The following is a 16,661-nucleotide window of genomic DNA, read 5'->3' as shown; positions in this document are numbered from 1 at the left end:
GGACGGAGTAATGAATCATACGAGTTCTAATGAATCATAAAGAGGGAGATTAATGCATAACAAGCCACCCCGAAGCCACCCGATATCAATATTCAAGGGTCGGACCGTATCCGCCTGCCGAAGCAAGGGATGATTGATGTACGCATTTGTATGTAAAGCGCACTGCCAACTCGTTCAAGGCAACGATCTACGTATGTGGAGATGCTGCATGAAGCATGTATTCGTAAAAAAAATTAAAAAATCTGGCTCTATTCCATACCGCTCCTACCTCGCGAAGCCAAAAAGATTGAGCTTTAGTAGTACATGGCCACAATATATATCCACGTACATGTGCGATGAAACACGAACAATGAATTTGATGATCTATCGGGATCAGTGCACAATAAGGACTTTTTTTCTCCAATGAAGATGCCGAGTTCAAACAGAACCTGGCAATCCGTTCTCTCAACGCGAATAGATGTGACCCATTCCTCTACTATTTACCACAGAGTTCCTTAAGAGCACTCATGGAAGGAGTAAAGAAGTACTCCCCACCCTCTGCAATCACAGTGCGATCAAGGGTCCACCTTTCCACCTTACGAGGATCGTCGAACCTCGGCATGCTGATGAAGTTGCTCTCTGTCTCACCCTTGGGCCATTGACCAATGATAGGATCGAGTCCAGGCTGTTGGCCGTCGTAGTTTCTGCTCTTTCCAGGAGGGAAACCGACTTTGTTTGCCCATTCTAGAATACAGGTTAGCCAAGGCTGATGTCGTGTGGATTTCTTGAGGACTCACCATTCTGCACATGACGGAACCCGTTCTGAAGGTTTGACTGATAGGACACGAAGAGCAACCCACGGTCGTGCAGTGTCACTCCACCTGCTTTCTCAGATGACTCAGTCAGAGGTCCAAACGAAATACCCCGACGAATCATCGCATGGGTGTCGTCCGCGGACCCATCGGGGCCTAAGCGCTCGGCTCGAGGCCGGACCTTGCGGATGTGAGACGCAAAGGGACATTTATCTTGCCATTTGATGTCTGTGAAGTCGAAGTTGTTCGAATCCAAAAGCGCTTTGTCTTCAGGGCTTAGATTGTGGTTATCCTCGGGGAGGGCTTTGTCTTCGTACACGTCAGAGGGTGCAGGCTTCTCCTCCAGAGAAATACCTGCAACATCGAATTAGTTTCCTATCAATGAATTTTTTTTCTCTGAGAAGGATCGCAGAAACTGACCATTGGGCCATCTTCCCATAATACGAGAGGACATGTTAGAGATCACACCAAGTTTCATGTTTTTGTGCTCATCCCGAGCTTGGTCTCCAATCTGGCCTACTACCCATCTAAGCATTGCATTAGTACATGTCCGTGATAGAAGTTGGTGTAACTTACTGTGTGAATTCAGGGACAAGCTGCCTCAGTCGGCGGAAGACCATGAAACTGCCATCATGGGCCCAAGCCGGTGGATTTTGAGTATCACCATCCTCTCCGACGATGATGTAACTGGCGGTTGAATATTAGCTGCATATTCTGGAATACATTGATCTTGGAGATCTCACCCAGGCTTGATGTTACGAGGGCAGAGATCACCGTTGGGGTCGGCGTCCAATCCCAGGATCTGAGGCTGGGACACACCATCTTTCCACCCAAAACTGAGAAATGATTAGTATTGTCAAATATCAATGAAATCGAGCCAACTTACTGTTCGATATCATACTCGTTCAGCACGGCACCGCTTTGTGTGAAAAGCCACTTAGCGGCTGGAGTCTTGCCTGGGGGCTGGAACATAGGGTTCAAGACGGACGCAAGATGTCTTGTCACGGTATCTTCAGAACTGGCCGCGAGGGTGAAAACGCCGTCAATCTGGCCTCGCGATCCCTTGAACTCGCCAAGCCATTCGTCGTCTCTGTCAAGACCGGCGGTCACCATGTCTGCATACATGCCGCCTTGGAAGAGATCGTCCTGATCCAGCTCGTTGTTTCCAAGCTGAAGGTAAACCTTGTTAGCTAATGTACACAACAGATAATGGATATGTCTTACTTTCTTTAGGCCAGAAGCAGAAAAGGAAATGTTGGTGCACATTGTCTTCATCAAGGCATTTTTCTTCCTGTTGTAAAGATCGCCTCGCACCTTGTGCGCCGATTCGGCCGTGGTGATGAATTGCAAGAACGCAGCCAGCTTTTCCTTGAACAACTTCTCGTCACCAATCTCGAAAAACAAGAATGTTTCATACTTTTTGGGCAGTCGAGGCCTGGAATCGGTTAGCTCATTCATCCATTTGGCAGCGGGCTCACCTACCAGATGTCACCCTGGATATTTCTGATATTGGGTGCCATGGTGAAAAAGTACTTCTTCTCAAGTTGCTAGTTTTGAAGAAATTAAACTATGAACCAAGAGGCCTCGAAGGAGTTCCACGAGCTACCTTTTATGTTCTACGCTTTCGTCTAAACGTCACCATGGCAAAAGACGGTCAATGGGCTACATCGTGAAGCGTAGTTATCAAAAGAGATAGACAGAAGACCGGGCATACTTCCGCATTGTAATTAGACCGCATTGGATCCACGGATTCGTCGAATGAAATGTGAGCGCGTGTTGATTCCTGACGTTGTATTACCGGACTCGTTAGGCAATCTATGTGGGTATGCAGCGAGTACGAGGCTTTGCAGCATCTATCAACATGGCCGCGAACGTACTGCGTAACTAATGTCACCCTAATGCAAAGTTGGCAATAGGAATTGAAGACCGAATATGATGAAACACTTATGTCTGGAAGAGCAGGCTAGCCGAGAGTACGATGTACAACAGTGTATGAAACCAGATAGTGGGGCATGCATTCTATATTCTTTTGATGAGAGTGTAACAAAGGATAGCCTTGTAGGAGCTTGGTAGCTCGGAATTCCTGCCATATAGCTAGATAAGGCCGACGGCCGGATGAACCATACTTCACTAAACACAGGTGTGAATAAATCAGACACTAGAAAGTTCAAAGGTCAAGCCGTCCAAGTACCCACTCCCATCCTGTAAAGCCGCCTTTCCTTTTCCTCTGAGTACCAAACATGTGCCCTCAAACATCCTTTTGCGTCATTCTCTGCCGCTTTAGGGGGGCCCGGGCCATCAGCTAGACTCTGCAGGGGAAACGATGCAGGTTATGCTCCACTGCATTGGGCCAATTATATGGACTACATAGGTCAGAGCGGCTCCAATTCATCGGAGTTCCCCTAAATCTGCTCCTGAGAAATCTCATCGTCATACCAAATGCCAGGCCCGTGGTAAATAATCAACGGGATACCTGCCTTCATCAGCAAGTCATGCATATTGTCCACCACTTTATCCACCTTATGTAGTATTTCCACGCATGGCACGGCCAGAAATGAAAAATACGAGGACATCGACGTTTTCATAAAACCGGAACCCGGAACTTTGGAGTTACAATTGACATACCATTTGAGCCATAACCCATGCCGACAAGGGAAGCCATAAGCATAGACATTCCGGGCCGTCCCGCGGGCTGACAAACTCAATCAATTAGCCACCCGCAAGCAATGAGTCCATTCAAGGAGAATGGAGATCTATTTCCCCCCTCGCATCAAATGTTGTGGTGGCTGAGCGGATAAGAGCTGAGGATCATCCAGAAATGCCGTGGAAGTAACGATGGACCTATATCAGACAAGTCCTTAGATGTTGCCATTCGTGAGGAATCCATTTTCTATTGCTTTTTTGTATCACTTCACTAATAGGGCTAGTTATGTTACGAGTCATCTAGTAAGCCATGATCAGACATACCAGATAAAGCATCTCCTTGCAGGGAAAAGAATTTCCTTCACGTTTGTTATTGCTACAACGTTGTATACACTGAATGGGGGGTGATCTTGAAGTTCAATAGAAATGTATTTAAGAGATATCTAGCGAGGGTCAAGCCCTTTGTTGATGCAGAGCGGTAGGAGACAACAAGCAGGATGCATCTAAAGTGGATCACCGGACTCCTGTTCCTGGGTATTGCCCAAGCAGACAACGACAAGTCGGCTCTCGCGCATCAAAAGGCAAGCCAACATCAGACTGCCGCAGACCCTTACTCGCACAACCAAGCTCCTCCCCGCGGAGAGAAACTCAGTCGGCGAAAATGGACCGTTACCTGCGACACCAGCCAAGAGGGTAACGAGTGTGAAAGGATCCTCGACGACGACCTTAACTCTTTCTGGCTGTCAGAAGATGAGAGTACAACCCATGAAGTCATTGTTGATCTCAGCAGCGTTGAGAATGTCCACGCCATCTCTGTGGTGCCACGCCAGGACGGCAATGCAGATGGTCAAATCGTCACCCACCAGGTGTTCGTGAGCGAAGACAAAGAAAATTGGGGCGAACCAGTCGCATTTGGCACATGGTACGAGGGCGATGGGGAGAAGCTTGCCATCTTCGAGCCTAAGCAAGGCCAATATGTTCGCCTGGTGTCTCTCGGCACCAACCTTGCCAGTATCTCGGCGCTGCAAATTTACGACATTGATGACCCTCAACAGATTGCCGACGGCGGTGTCTGGGGTCCTACAATTGATTTACCCATCGTGGCTGTCTCGGGCGCTGTCATCCCAGGAACAGGAGAGGTGCTTGTCTGGTCCTCATGGGCAAAGGACGACTACCTCAACTCCCAACTGGGTGTCACACTTACTGCCATTTGGAATCCTGCCAACGGGTCAGTAACGCAGACCAAGATTCAACACACACACCATGACATGTTCTGTTCCGGCATGTCCTACGATGGAAAGGGGGAACTACTCGTCACTGGTGGCAATAATGACCAGCTCAGCAGTCTCTTTGACCCTGCCTCTGACACCTGGACGGAGGGTCCTCTGATGGCGCTTCCTCGTGGTTACCAAGCCTCCGCAACCATCTCCGATGGTCGTGTATTCATCATTGGCGGCTCCTGGAACGGCGGCACGAATGAAGACAAGAATGGAGAGATCTACGACCTTGAGAACGATGAGTTTAGCAGGCTTCCTGGAGCCCTTGTGAAGCCCATGTGGACAGAAGATCGGGCTGCTGGCTACCGACGCGACAGTCACGGATGGATTTTCGGATGGAAGAACGGAACTGTGTTCCAAGCCGGACCTAGCAAGAACATGAACTGGTACTACACCGACGACAAGGGTGACCAGCAACCCGCAGGAACACGCGCCGACGCCGACGACTCCATGTCCGGTAACGCAGTGATGTTCGACTCTGTGAATGGCAAGATCATCACATTTGGTGGCTCGCCATCTTACGATCACTCCTATGCCACCAATGCCGCCTATCTCATCGAGATCAACGAGCCCGGATCCGAGCCCAAGGTGTCCGTGGCAAAGAACCCTTCCGGTGACGGCATGGCCTACGCCCGAACATACCATACCTCAGTGGTCCTTCCCGATGGTGGTGTCTTCACCACTGGTGGACAGACATATGGCGTCCCATTCAACGACAGCAACGCACAGATGACCCCCGAGCTGTACGATCCCGAGGCCAACGAGTTCCGCGAGCAGCAACCCAACAGTATTGTTCGTGTGTACCACAGTATCTCTCTACTGCTTCCTGATGGCCGTGTCTTCAATGGTGGTGGTGGACTTGGAGCCTCTTCCCCCACCAACCACTTCGATGCCCAGGTGTACACGCCTCAATATCTGCTGAATGACGACGGAACACTCGCTACGCGTCCTTCCATCGACAGTGTAGCCAAGAGTAGCCTCCGCGCCGGCGATAAGATCAGCATCAGCACCAGCACCCAGTTCAGTCGAGCTTCTCTAATCCGCTACGGTTCTACCACCCATACCGTCAACACTGACCAGCGCCGCGTTGCCTTGGACTCGTGGACCGCCAATGGAGACTTCTACGAGGCCACCCTCCCTGAGGATACTGGTGCTCTTATTCCTGGCCCTTGGATGCTGTTCATCTTGAATGAGGCTGGTGTTCCTAGCGTGGCCGAGACCATCCATATTGAGATTTAAAGAGTGTTGGAATCTTGTATAATTCTTCTTCTCCATATCGGTCTAATGAGGGCTAACAGCAAGGCTTTGCTTCATTCTTATGACTGTCTTTGGTTGTTATGTATCATCAGGCATTGTTTTTGTGTTTGGAATTTTTCTTCCTTGGGCTGTACTGTTTAGAATTCTGTGTTGACCGGCGTGTCGATTGGACTAGGAATTTGACCAGCCATTCTCAGACCTCGAGTGATGCGTGCGAAAGGCGTTGTCGAGGTATGCAATTATTACTGACATCTGTTGAGACCTATATAACATACCCAAGCAGTCTGTATGATTCTATGTAAGAGACTCATGTACACCTGAGGTATGCAACATTCGCTCACATATAGTTTCGAATGAGACTACCAACTAGAAATAACCACCATGATTGCTATCATAACATCTCCCGTTAGTCAAGTCAAATTTCCATTCAGAATCCTTCTAAAACCCCCAACTTCTATCATCTAAAACCGCCTATTCTCAACAGCAGGCTTATTCCCAACAGCAACCTCAATCTTCTCAACAACCTCCTCAGTCAACATCTCCACCACCTCCAAAGCGCGAATATTATCAAGCACCTGCTGCGGCCTCGACGCACCCGTAATCATAGACGAAATATTCGGATTCTTCAAAATCCACGCCAGCGCCAACTGCGCCGTCGAAACACCCAACTCCTCCGCAACCGGCTTCAACGCCGCAACCTGCTCCAACTGTCTCTGCCAAGTCTCATCACCCACCGTCTTCCGCAAACTCTTCACATACCCATCCTCCGACTCCGCCAACCGCGATCCAGCCGGCGGCGCCGCAACATCATTATACTTCCCCGTCAGCACACCGCCCTTCAAGGGCGAGAACACCGTCAGCCCGAGGCCGTGGGTCTCGTACAGCCAGCGGTATTCCTTCTCCACGCGCTCGCGCGCAAGAAGGTTATACTGCGGCTGCTCTACGACCGGACCGACGAGGCGGAGTTTATCAGCGACGCGCCAGGCGTCGGCGATTTCACTGGCGGACCACTCCGAGGTGCCCCAGTAGAAGGCCTTGCCGTTGTCGAGGAGGTAGTTGAAGCCGCGGACGATTTCTTCCATGGGGGTGTCGCGGTCCGGGCGGTGGGCGTAGACGATATCTACGTATGGCAGGTTCAGTCGCTGCAGGGAGAGGTTCATGCCCTCGATGATGTGTTTGCGGGAGAGTCCGTTGTTGTTAAGGGGTTTATCGGGGTTGGCGCTATTGGCTCTGCCCCAGTAGATCTGGAGGGGTTAGCGAGGATAGAATTTTTTTTATATATTATTGATCTACTTACCTTGGTGGAGATAACGAGGTCGTTCTGCTTCCAGCCGAATTTCTTGATCGCCTCGCCGAGCACGATTTCTGATTTTCCGCCGGAGTACACCTCGGCAGTATCGAAGAAATTGACGCCGGCGTCGTAGGCGACTTTCATGCACTCGAGTGCGGTTTCTGTGTTTCTGGGTTAGCTACTGATCATGTCTACTGATGGTGATAGCCGTACCATTTCCGACGTGTCCGCCATATGTGAGCCAACTACCCAGCGAAATGACCGAGACCTTCAGCCCGGTGCGGCCGAGGAAACGGTACTGCATTTCAGGAAGAGCGTCAGACATTGTTTGTATGGTGGTTAATTGACAGATTCTGACGAAGTAAACATGCAACGTGGGCTGTTTTATGTCCGCAGACACGCGGGCCGACGCGGGGTCAACGGCATCCGGGACTCGACCCTCCCCAATTTCCCCGATTGGGACTCCGGGGGCTTGGGCCTCATTGGAGGGCAGAAAAATGGGGCATATGTTTTAGGCTAATGGGATTGGAAGCACCTGCAATCCAATTGCTAAGAATCGCGGCTTGCAGTATGTATACAGGGGAGACATGGGAAATGGTGCAATATGTAACGAGAATGACCTCAATACTGGCACCTTGAGGAGCTGCAGTGGAGATGGGGCTTTTTAACAAGATCCGCGTTCCATTATTCCCTTCGGAAATTGTGCTCAATTGTCCAGGATATCAAGGCTAGAATGGCTATGCAAGAACATGTCATGCAATCGATTCGGAGTCACCGGCTTTTAGCTACAAACCTCTCCTTATCTCCGTTGTTCTCCCTCCTTCCCCAAGTACTCCGTACCAGGCGGCGTTAACGACATGCCGACGCGGAAAATCAATCGAAATTACACATATCGGATAAGATCGACTTCAAAACTCGCACCCTGTTGGCTGCGCACCGGGCCAGTCGGGATAGACTGGCGTCTGTGCCGCGTAGGCGCATTTACAAAACTCAGTTTCCAGAGGGATATCCGAGCACACGCCCGCTGACTGAGTAGCGCAGTACTCATTGAGCGAGACGGAGGTTGTCATGCCGTGCGGGCAGAAGCTATGAGGCATGCAGAAAGTGTCGTAGTTCGACGAACCTTCCCGCAGGGTCATGCTGTACCATTGGTTTTCGGCACAGGAGCAGGAGACAGCTAGATAGAATAACGGGACTCAAGTTAGCCATAGAATCCAGTTGAACTTAGTAAAAGAGGCTTGGAACAAGACTAAGAAACCTACCCTTGATCACATTTGACGCTTCTCCCGCTAAAGTGCCCTCATATATAGTCGACGTCGAATATGCAATTGCCCCATTGGAGCACTTGGTAGTAATCCAAGGCTCACTGAGTGGGAAGCAGGTTGATTGTTCCATGCAATGGTCTGGATGCCAAACCGAGGGGAAAAAGCCTTGTGGGCACTCGATTGGCGGTTCTTGGCTGAAGCAGTACGATACTGGGGTTCCCAGTGTACAATCCGTCGTATATACGGCAGTTTGTCCATTTGAGCAGATGAGCTCGGGACCTTGTGTGATCACCGCCGGGACTGCGGCCGTGGTAAAGGTGGTAGTTTGCTGAGGAACAGCCATTGTGATGGCCAAGAGAAAGACGAGGAAAAGAGACACTTGATAAAGGGATCCCATTATCATAATGTTAGAACCCAGTTGACATAGGAACAATTAATATGATGGTTGGGATAAGGTGGTGCACGATTGTTGTTCTCTGTGCTAGGAGCGGTTCTCTCTGTGTGGAGGTATGGAACTGGATCTTGTCTTATATCGACGCAGATCCAGCACTCAGCATAACCTCAGTCAAGGCGCTACTTGAGATACAGAGCTAACACAGCTTGGAAGATGAAATGTGCCACAGTAAAGCAACAATGGCTGATATCTGCGCTGCCGCATCAGAAACAGTGAAGATCAGCCCATACCACCTAACAACAGAAGATGCATGCAACCTCTTGATAGTTGAAAGTTAATGAACTGACAGCAAGTCTCAGAATCGCTGAATCATCAAGCCAGACATAAGCTTATAAAAATAGCAGCTTACCCCTCGTTGGCAAGACAGTCCAGGAGAGAATCCTTTTTCGGAAAGTCGAGAGCTCGGAAACGGTTTCGCAGTAGCAGGGTCGGGATTCCAACGGTCATCCTGGTCACTGGCTATCTACCGCGATGACCAAGTAGAACAGCGTCTCGAACAAGCAACATGCAATCTAACCTTTGAATCGCATGTTGCGTAATGGGGATGTGCTACATTGACGCAACGCAGCTGGCATCGCTGCGACGTTGACCTGGGGTATCTGCTAGAAAGGCTGGGTGAGTCTCGGTAGTGAATTTTGATCCGAAAATTATCGAAGAGAATGATCTAGATAGTGATTCAGTTTCGTTTGTCTTGGAAATGATAGTGATGCCGTTGTTGTCGGGTGTTATTGTGCCCCCATCGGTCCTACCGGACTGTCGCACGGAATATGTACAGCATGGCCGTTGCCTACAGAATCCAGATAAGCTGATCTTTGGTATGTGCGGTGATTCCGAGACACCTGGCGAGGGAAGAGGGGTGATGAAACATTCAAGAATGCTGGCGCAGGTAAGAGCTGGACTTGAACTGAGACATACATGGATTACTGTCCGATCCATGACATCAATTGATATGTGAAGCTGAGTCACGCAATATCTGATCAATACATCCACAATGGAAAAGATGGATGCAGGCAACTAGGAGCGGACTGTGCTTCGTTTAGATGAACATATTTACTCTCGACCAAAATGGCTGAATTGTTCAGCTGCCAGGACTATTTAAAATATGTACCACGAGAACGACAGTATGGTCAATGCACACCCTCCTCGCCTGACCAGAGAATGTCCAACAATCAGAACAAAACAAATGTACATGAAACGAAGCTCCTGGAGAGTTACAATCCAGCAAGTATAAGGTCCAGCTTGGAATAGAAGCATGGGTTAAATCCTCTTCGTCAAAGGAACGAAAAGAAAGACGACGCGCTGCGTACTTCTAACGCCAGTTCCAAATAACGACAAATAGATTGTTTAGATCTAGTTGTGCAGGTGATCATGGCGGTGGTGAGCATGTCTGCGCGCATGGGCAGCAGTCGGCGCGGGGACCTCAGCCTCCGGAATGGTATCCCTCGTCACGTAGGAAACGATGGTAGAGGTCTCAACAGACAAGGTTGTTGTAGTCGAAGACACAGTGCGGAGGGGACCGGTACTAGTCCAGGTATTCTCGCCATTTCCATCACACATAATCACAATATCACGCTCGAGGTAGATGATCTCCTCGGTGAAAGGATCGATGATCGTGGAAGTGACGGGGGTAGGAGTTGGCGAGGGAGTGGAAGTAGAGTTGAACGAGGTAGTAGCTGGGGAGTCGTGGAACAGGGTGTTGGGATCAATCGCAATATCGCCAATGGAAATGGTGGGAAGAACCAAGGACGCGGCGCTGGTGGCCATCGACATCGCCTTCATTATGGCACGTTCGGGACCCCACTCAACAGGCATGGCGCCGGGCAATCCCTCATCATGAACTGAGCAGTCTTCCTTCTCAAGAGCCAAGGGCATGTGGAACTCGCACTTGCGCTGGTCGTCCTCGCTCTGGATATCGAAGAGTGGGCAGTCTTCAACATTACCAGACAGATCTGTGCACGTCTCAATCGCCTCCTGCAGCACACCCTCTTCCCAACCCTGCATGAAATCGCCATGGTATCCATATCCAGTAGGATCTCCGTTGGCAAGTGTGAAGTATCCGTCGAAATCCTTGAAAGCATAGGTGTCCCAGATAGTCTCGAAAAGGAGGGATACTAGGCGAGTTTCGTATCCTTCGGGGCAAGTGCCATCCATGACAAGTGAGGGATATTGGACATGCGATTTGTGGTCGTGGCTGTCGAGATCCTTGCCATTCCAGCAGGAGGGGAACATCAATTCGAATCGGACTCCATCGGTACAGTGCGCATCCAGGTAGGTCTTGTTGGGCAAGAAGTGGCGCTCAAGAGTGGCCTCGGGTTTCTCATTGTAGTTCAGGCAGTTGAAACCAACGGCCTTGGCGCGCAGAGCTTCCTGGGTGCCGTGGATACCAGTCCACTCGGACTTGGGAGGGTCGGGAACTGGCAAGGAGAAGTTACGCTGGAAGGGATCACCCGCGAGCATGCGGAAGTTATCAGGGAACGCGGTGATCCTGTCTTCATCGGCGTAGTCCTCGCCACTGCCGTAGCCATACAGAAGATAGTAGCTAGTGAGAGGGTTAGTGAAGTTCCAACCCGAAATTCAATTCACACTTACACAAGCATGCCTCCAATTTCGGGCACAACCTCAGCGCTGCCATTGGAGTGCATAAAGAACAAAGCGGGGTGCCAGTAGGCAGACTTGTCCTGGGTCACTGCACACGAGGTACACTCGGATTCACGAAGGATATCCTGGTCCGCGCTCATACCGAAATCTGACCGAAGGTCAGCCAAATTATATTTTATGGGTTCGATTGTTCGAGGAAATGGCACTTACTTCCACCTCCATGGACGGCATGGGTGTGAGACGAGATCTCACCCGGCTCCACGATAGGGTCCAGCCGGGCGAGACCAGATCTTCCACGGCAAGGAAGACGCCAGAAGGCAGTCGCAGAAGATGGGAAGAGCGTGATGCAAGCCACCAAAAGGGCCTTCAGTCCAATGTCCTGCATGTTGGAATTGTTGAGCCGCGTGCCCAAGCTCGTCGAGATGATGAATTGAAAGAGTGAATGATCTCAAAGGAGCGATTGAAAGTGAGGGACTCGCCAGGAGCACCAAATCAACCGGTTCGGCGTGGAAAAGAGTGTCGATAGATGCTAGATAGGATTTTAGTAAAACGGAGGTCTCCATGAGTTGTTATTCAAAGGCCAGGCGTTAAACGCAGGTGCATCTTGCCGCAGACAAGGGGTTCCAGGTGGCCAATCAATTTGCGATGAAACAATCTTATTTGAAAAGACGGGGGAGTACTCCGTAGATCAATGGGGATGCTCCCTTCCCGCAGAGGAATGTCCCTTGCTTGCGCCGATGCCACCTTTTCCCCGTGCGAGGGGTGATAGAAGTTGCAAGAAAGAGAATCCAGGGTATGCAAATATGCAAGTATGCAACTTACCGGTCAAACGCGCTCTTCTGACGTCAGTAAAAAAAAAGATGATCGTTGCTTGAAGCCTTCAAATCGGGCTGTTGGTGATCCCTGAAAGAGCGCCATTTTATAAGCCACCGCAACTTTATTTGGTTGATTCTTTTGCGACGCAACTTACTATGGGGGCAGATCACCAAGGTGATCAGTAGAAAAGAATGAAATGATCTTGTATAAATGAGTGACAGGGGTGGTATGAACGAGTGACAAACCCTAGATAGGGCGAAAGAGTGCGACACAGAACGAAGTACGAGGGCCAAAGAAACAGATTAAGGAGCAGCAGATGAGTGGGATCAAGTACTTCAGGTACCAAAGGGCACTACAGACACCAAGCCCCTTAGTGCTTGGAGAGGGGCCTGAGTTTAATGAGCCGGCCAATCCCTTGATATCACGGATATTGGGCAGGTTTGAGCTCGTAAACATTAAGTCAATAGCTTGGTACCCCTCCATGGCTCTCTCTTGTCCTCGCTACGATTGGGTGTTCATCCGGAATTTAAATGAACGAGTATCCTGGGCGATAATCCGACGGGGGGGGGAGGTGTTCCAAGAAAAATTAGGGGCTGGGGCGGTTAGGGATCACAGAAAGAAAGAACTCATGTCACCCGAAAGTGGAGGACTTCCCGTGTGGTTTCCCCAAGCCAAGTCGATATCTGAGACGCTGAAACGAACAGCGCGTTCCTGGTCTAAATCACTAGCGGAGTCTTGGAGGCCCACGCTGAGCCGTGGGATTGGACCGAAGGTATGGCATGAAACGACCCATAAATTAACAACCCCCTTTTGATATTCGCGAGTTTACACGATGTCATAGAAAGCTTATGGATCGATATCACATAATAATTATACTATAGGCAAATGAAAGTCATGTTCTATAAGGAATCCGGAGTAGACGTATACCCACACAGCATACGGAGTAGGGAGTACATGTTCATCCTATGTCGTACGTACTTCGTAGTACGAGGCGAATATATGTTTCCTTCCAACTGCCTTCTACCGGTCTGACGCCGACTAGCCCAGACGATAAATGTTTGAGGCTTAGGATCTGACTTATGCCATTGTCGTCTGATCCCTGCAATATCCCGATCTACGGAGTACACCGGCCATGTCTCAGATCTCAGCAAGATCATGTGGAAGGCACGAAGGCTTTAAGGGTTTTCTGTGTATCTATTCCGTAGCGCATGTCACTTTGAGGATGAGACCTTTTCAAACGCAAGTGGAGCATACCTTGGGATCTGCCGTGGAGCTGGGAAACATTCTTGGACTCGTTCTTCGGTTGCCGATTCTGCCAATCGACGCCACCGCCCGCGGCCTCGGAGAAACATCGCACCGGTTATTTTATCTGCTTCGGTCGAGGCTTGGTATCTACAACCTGAAAATAGCGAAGCCAGGGGCGTTTTCCAAGGCTTTTCCCTTTGAATTTGTTGGTAACCCCTATTTTGATATCAGTTTTTCGGAAGCCTGCTTGTCAAGGACCAAGCGTCCACTCTATGTACCTGCCTAGGTGGGCAGGTGGCCAAATGCCCAGGTGCCTAGCCTCGCTTACGAGCCAGGCCAACAGGCGGGACCTTCTAGTTTGTCTTGGGAAGGAGTTATCTCCCTATGAGTTCGATTTTTCATATCCTCTCTCCTATTCCATGTCTCCTTAAATGCCTACAACATATTACCTTGTTTTTTCCGGCATTCCACGGCCCAGAATCGTCTATCCAGGCGCCCCTCCTACATTGCACAGAATAGTACGGAATACTCCGGATTTTTGGCATTATTGACGCAATTGTGGTATCTGCACTTTGGTTCAAACCTGGCGTAGCTGAATTTGGGATAACACAGCTATGATAGCCTCCATTCCTTCCATGTCCAATATATCCGGCTCTCGCACATAGAAACTACTAGATTCTCGTGTTTTATAGCAGTCGAATTCGCTGGTATCTGAACACAAAATAGAGTATTTGCCATGACCTTTTTCAATATATCTAGCACAGGAACTGTCGTCCGAGGAAACGTTGATCCACTGTTCAAGCGCAATAGTGGAAGGATTGAAATAACCTATCCTGCACAAAAGCTAGACGTTCTTTCGCTCCCATGCAAGTGATGTCTCTATATCTAGGTCATGTGCCCATCTCTCCTTGGCCCCGATCTAGCTCCCTAGTTTTCTCTTTCTTACATAGCACCCCCAAAGACTTTATGTTCTTGATCTACGTCTTCCCTCGTAGACACCATCATGTTCGCATTGTTCATAATTGGGCACTAAAGACCTTTAGGAGCGGACTGGCACCCCGCTTCTATCTGTTCACATTCTTATCAAACCGCATGGGACTCCCACCCAATACCACGCGAGTGGTCGCATGGGACCAAATGACAGGAGTTGACCATGTCTATCATCTATAGCCAATGAATGAACAACCAATATTCCAGCCTCATCAATAGTTCTCTAGAATCTAACACTCGAACTCGATCTTATACTGAGAGCCATATCCGACTAAAACGCCATAGGCATCACCGCCTTTGGAAGGTTTTTAGCCTTTGATATGGGTCTGGATGGCATAAGAGCCGTAGCACTCCCTCAAAATAAACCGGTTAGAAAATCATTACTCTATACTAAAAGAGAGGTTGGATAAATGCCTACACGTGAAGTGATTGATACTGCAGCTTGTAGTCCAGCCAAATTTGTCTTTAAGCCTATCGCCTTCAATAAAGAGGAGGTCGATACAAGCGGTCTCATATTTCTTGCATTCCTCAGCCTTGCCGATTTGCCTACTACCCTTATAGAGGCTGTATCCTATGTTAGATAGAGTTACGCATTTCACAGTGGTTTGTTCCTGCCAGCCTATCGCAGAGCAAGTGCCTGCTAAAGCAGCCGGGAGGCAGGCTGCCAACAGTAAAGCGGCGGTATGAACCTTGATTATACCGGCGAAATGCAAACACCCACGAGAGGATATAGCACAGTCTACTAGTATATGACAGAGCTATGCAGTGGTCGAGCAACGACTATATATTGTTGAGAACCATGCCTGAGGCAGGATTCTCTCATCCGCAGGATTATCAACGCTACGCCTTTTTTGTCTTTTCTGCCGAAAAGCTCACCTTTGGGGGCCAAATTGAGGACTCCGATCCTCGGCACACAAAGGGGCATAAATAGCAGGAAAAGGCAGATATTATCTAGATCTCCAGACAACTCAATACTTCCATGAGAGACCCTATTCCTAGTATCATTTGAACCCATTGTTGAACCCTACATGCTGTATCATACCTCTGTATCTTCAACATATATTGCTGAGAAATAAGATCCTCTCGAGAAGGCGAAAACTTGCAGCTGGTTGGCGAATGGCCTCATCTCCACTGCCAATTAACAAGGAAATACAAGTCTCTAGGACAATGGAAAAGAAAGGAAAGCAAAGAAAAATCCAGGTGTGTTTAACTTCGCATCGTGGTTTCCTCATCGAGATCATGTATTTCTATTCACCCACGATTGACCTTTGACCCACTCTGGACTTTTCCTTCAAAATCTGTGTATTAGGAAGGTGTATAGCGCTCAGGGGTCGGTCTCAATTGACGTCGAATTTGCTGCCTGGATATGCCTGGATTCGGGCTGGCTCAAAGCTATAATACCCGGACTACTGCGACAGAGAGCATAATCAATACCTGATTGAGGTACCTAAGTCCAACCTTAGACAGCAGGCAGGCAAAATGAAGCTTCTCGTATAGTCGACCGCGCTGTTACAGCTAGCTATGCTTGATGCATGAGATTGGGGGAAGATGATGTTCATTCGTGTAGCTGGCAGGGATGACCTATCAGCCAACTAGGGCTAGCTAGTTAATCATGATAGTTCCCCCGTTAGACATCAAGCGGCGTCCTCGTCGCTTCCGGCATTGCCTTGCCTGCTTTTTGTTTAGATCCTCCTTTTGTGTAGTGATGTAGTGCATATTCATGTAAGTTTTCAGTGGATGAGTGGCTTGGCCAGGGCTTCTCTTATCTCGGGCGTGTCGTTAGTGAGGGCACGCCGTCGTAGATCTGTGGCCTTGCATATCTCGAAACATGAAATCTAGATGTCACTGTGCGAGGGGGATTGCATAGAAATTGTGGCCGATAGTTCTTGAGTCTGTATCTGTGCGGTACTGAATTCTCTTCAAATGCGAAATGTAGAATGTATGCGGTCGTTATGGCATTGATTGTGTGTGTCATTTCTGGTTTGCCGGGCGAAGTTGATGATTGTCTTGATTGCCAGAAAATAGTGTTTGAGA

General features: G+C 49.2%; 5 protein-coding genes across 5 annotated transcripts; 1 reads left to right on the top strand and 4 right to left on the bottom strand.

The window, feature by feature from the left end:
* Positions 1-475: 475 nt before the first annotated feature.
* Positions 476-2,311, bottom strand: N7457_001578 (Dyp-type peroxidase; the record flags this gene model as incomplete). The annotated part of the gene is made up of 8 exons (XM_057172624.1): positions 476-723; positions 777-1,145; positions 1,212-1,318; positions 1,368-1,478; positions 1,535-1,627; positions 1,678-1,961; positions 2,016-2,226; positions 2,274-2,311. The coding sequence occupies 8 exons, from the start codon at positions 2,309-2,311 to the stop codon at positions 476-478; spliced, it is 1,461 nt and encodes a 486-aa protein (XP_057036527.1).
* Positions 2,312-3,931: 1,620 nt separating this feature from the next.
* Positions 3,932-5,950, top strand: N7457_001577 (uncharacterized protein; the record flags this gene model as incomplete). The annotated part of the gene is made up of 1 exon (XM_057172623.1): positions 3,932-5,950. The coding sequence occupies one exon, from the start codon at positions 3,932-3,934 to the stop codon at positions 5,948-5,950; it is 2,019 nt and encodes a 672-aa protein (XP_057036526.1).
* A 479-nt stretch (positions 5,951-6,429) lies between these two features.
* N7457_001576 (uncharacterized protein) lies at positions 6,430-7,584 on the bottom strand (the record flags this gene model as incomplete). The annotated part of the gene is made up of 3 exons (XM_057172622.1): positions 6,430-7,212; positions 7,266-7,420; positions 7,473-7,584. The coding sequence occupies 3 exons, from the start codon at positions 7,582-7,584 to the stop codon at positions 6,430-6,432; spliced, it is 1,050 nt and encodes a 349-aa protein (XP_057036525.1).
* Positions 7,585-8,167: 583 nt separating this feature from the next.
* N7457_001575 (uncharacterized protein) lies at positions 8,168-8,867 on the bottom strand (the record flags this gene model as incomplete). The annotated part of the gene is made up of 2 exons (XM_057172621.1): positions 8,168-8,436; positions 8,522-8,867. 2 exons carry the CDS (start codon positions 8,865-8,867, stop codon positions 8,168-8,170), a joined length of 615 nt encoding a protein of 204 aa, XP_057036524.1.
* Positions 8,868-10,328: 1,461 nt separating this feature from the next.
* On the bottom strand, positions 10,329-11,961 carry N7457_001574 (DUF1996 domain-containing protein; the record flags this gene model as incomplete). The annotated part of the gene is made up of 3 exons (XM_057172620.1): positions 10,329-11,517; positions 11,568-11,724; positions 11,787-11,961. 3 exons carry the CDS (start codon positions 11,959-11,961, stop codon positions 10,329-10,331), a joined length of 1,521 nt encoding a protein of 506 aa, XP_057036523.1.
* Between the last annotated feature and the right edge of the window lie 4,700 nt (positions 11,962-16,661).

Source organism: Penicillium paradoxum, assembly GCF_028828445.1.
Source record: "Penicillium paradoxum strain IBT 22861 chromosome Unknown utg000002l_segment0_segment0, whole genome shotgun sequence".
In the NCBI taxonomy this organism is placed as follows: Eukaryota; Fungi; Ascomycota; class Eurotiomycetes; order Eurotiales; family Aspergillaceae; genus Penicillium; species Penicillium paradoxum.
The sequence above is the reverse complement of the archived record's forward strand: the minus strand, read 5'-3'. Positions and strand labels throughout refer to the sequence as shown.